At 67.5% G+C, this 2634-nt stretch overlaps 1 protein-coding gene across 1 annotated transcript; it reads left to right on the top strand.

Annotated features, from left to right (window-relative positions):
* Nucleotides 1-338: 338 nt before the first annotated feature.
* Nucleotides 339-1829, top strand: MNEG_11594 (hypothetical protein; the record flags this gene model as incomplete). The annotated part of the gene is made up of 5 exons (XM_014039935.1): nucleotides 339-368; nucleotides 595-642; nucleotides 859-936; nucleotides 1280-1351; nucleotides 1728-1829. The coding sequence occupies 5 exons, from the start codon at nucleotides 339-341 to the stop codon at nucleotides 1827-1829; spliced, it is 330 nt and encodes a 109-aa protein (XP_013895389.1).
* Nucleotides 1830-2634: the final 805 nt, after the last annotated feature.

Consider the following 2634-nt stretch of genomic DNA (forward strand, 5'->3'; position numbering starts at 1 on the left):
ACGCGTGCCTCATCCCGCAGGGGGATGCGGGACTGCCAGCAGAGACAACTTCTGTGGGAGGCGTGTCCACGCGGCCGCCTGGCGACTCTGAGGAGGTGTTCGCTCTTCGTCCTGGACCCCAGGGCCTTGGACGCGGCTTCATCATCTGACCGAGCGAGGTAGGCCACTTGAAGTTGCGAGCTTCGATCGACCGCACGAGGCAACAATTCGGCTTTCGAACTAGGCTCGATGCTGTCTCGTTTCAGTTTGCATGCTTGCCAGTATCGAATATCGACAACAATCTTTTGCTCAGCCTGCTTGCTGCCCCGCGTGGACTGCTTTGACCCTCCCATATCGCCATGGCGGACGCGGGCGTCAGCCTGGGGAAGGTGCTTTGACGCTGCAACCTGAACGCACGGGGTCTTGCTGCTCCTGGGCGCGGCCTGCGACCATCGGCTCCGCATCATGCGGCGCCGCGCGCCGCCTCGGCGAGGCCGTCCAATCGCACCCTCGGCGCCAGCGGCGGCGGAAAAGCGGCCCTTGTGTCGGCGTCCGCCGTGCGTCGCAAGCCGCAACACACGCTTCGTCCGTCTCGCCTCATCTGTGTCCACGCAGGGCGCCTGGGACTGCGACAACAACTGCGAGATTCCGCCGGAGAAGGAGGTGAGGCGGTCGCAACGAACTGCGAGTCGGAAGGGCGGCGCAGCTTGAGCCCAGCAAGAGGGCGCACGCAGGAGAAAGCTCCAGAGCGTCTGCGGCGCCGCGCGCTGCGCGGGCGGCACTGACTCGTGCGCCCCCCTCGGCACCGAAGCTCCCCGCGGCCCCGTCCGTGCGCGCGTTCGCCCCACATAAAGCGCGGCACGCGCGTCCCCTTGACAGGCCGAGGTGTTTGAGGAGGTCCCTACTATGGAGCACAACTTCGAAGGCATCCCGACAGTCCCACCCCACAAAGACCTGGTGAGCCCCCCCCCCCTCAGCCATCTACACCACATGACGTCACAAAGCGCCAATCACGCTTCCCCAGCTGCCAGCCGCCTCACTAGGAACGCCTCTGCCCCGCCGCAGGCCCGCGGGGCGCGGGCAGGGGGAAGACGCCCTGTCGGACGCTTTCTCGAGGCCGGGAATGACCCGCCGGCGCGCGGCGCGCCGCTCCGGCCGCCCAGATCCGGCTGATCGGCTTGCAGCCCCTATTTGTGTGAGGCTCCGCTCTTCAGCCTCAGCACGCATCTAGGACGCCGACGCGACGCCCTTCAACGCGCTCTCGTGGCGCACCCGCCTCGTTGCCCCCCTTCTACCAAAGGACCACATGGCATTCTTCTGTGGCGGCTGCCGCTACCGCGTGACCGCGTACCCAGATTGGACGGTGGAGAAGGTGGGGGGCAAACACCGTATGCATGTCTGTGCGTGCGTGCCCCGCGTGCACGCACGCACAAGAATGTGTGTGTGTGTGTGTGTGTGCGTGTGTGTGTGTGTGTGTGTGCATGCGTGCGTGCGTGTGAGCGTGAGTGCATACGCATGTGGTCCCGCGCCCCCCCCCCTCAGAGTGTTTGAGCGGGCTTGAGACTGAGGGTATTTGCGGTGATGAGGTCACCCTCATCACCAACAGGCACAGCGGTCACTCGCAGTGCGGCCTGCCCGCCAACCACCGCGACGCACAAGCCGCCGCGCCCGCCCCACCGTGCGGCGCCGCGTGTCCGCTGGCGCCGGCGCAGCTCAGCCCCCCGCGCGCGCGGCGCCCTCGCTTCCAGGTCAAGCGCGCCCTGTTTGACGGCGGCATCGCGCGCTCCAACAAACCCGAGGGCCGCTCCGCCACCCCCGGCATCCGCAGCTGGCAGGACCTGGTGCGCTGAGCTGGCGGCTGCCGCCACCGATGCGGGCTGCATGGGGAGGTCTCCGTGTCAACCCCACAATCATCACAGCAAATCTGCCCGCACGCTCTGCCTGCAGCGCTCCTCCCCCTCTGCGCGCCGCTCCTTCACTCTTCCACCTTCCTCACTCGCCCCAACGCCCCCGTGGCCTGGTATAACCTGTCCTGGTGACTGTCACCTGTTCTGGTGCAAACTGTCCTATTGTAACCCGTCCCGGTGTAACCCATCCTGGCGTAACCTCCAGGAGCTGCTGTACTGCATGGAGCGGATGGAAGACTCCAAGCCCCTCGCCCACTACCATGTCCCCCCGGTAGGACCCACGGCGCCCACCGCATGCCGGCCTTTCGCCCCGCCGCTGCTTCTGTTGGGCCGTGTCGAAGCGACCACGGCCAGGCCCGCGCCGCGCGCCTGGCCCCTCCCCGCGGCGTCCCCATTCGGGCGTGCGGTTGCGGCGAGGGGATATTCGTAAGAGGCAGCGCCTGCGGCGGCGTCCCTTGCACGCTTTTCCTCTAATGTTCTTCGCTCTAACGTATCCTCGCCCCGTCCTGCCGGGCCGCGCTGTCTCTCCCCGCCCAAATCGATGACGTCATCAGGGCTGCAAGGTCATGCTGGCTATTGAGAGGGCCAAGCTGGACAGTGGCCGCCCAGACCCAGACTCCCCCTACTGGAACTGACGCGCGACCGCCGCCCGCACAGCGCGCCGCGCCCAGCTGAGCTGCTAGCGGCGGCATGACGCACGCACGGCGCGCCCCACGCGGCCGAGCCGCTAGCGGCGGGGCAAGACGGG

The sequence above is a fragment of the Monoraphidium neglectum genome, assembly GCF_000611645.1.
Source record: "Monoraphidium neglectum strain SAG 48.87 unplaced genomic scaffold scaffold02819, whole genome shotgun sequence".
NCBI lineage: Eukaryota > Viridiplantae > Chlorophyta > Chlorophyceae > Sphaeropleales > Selenastraceae > Monoraphidium > Monoraphidium neglectum.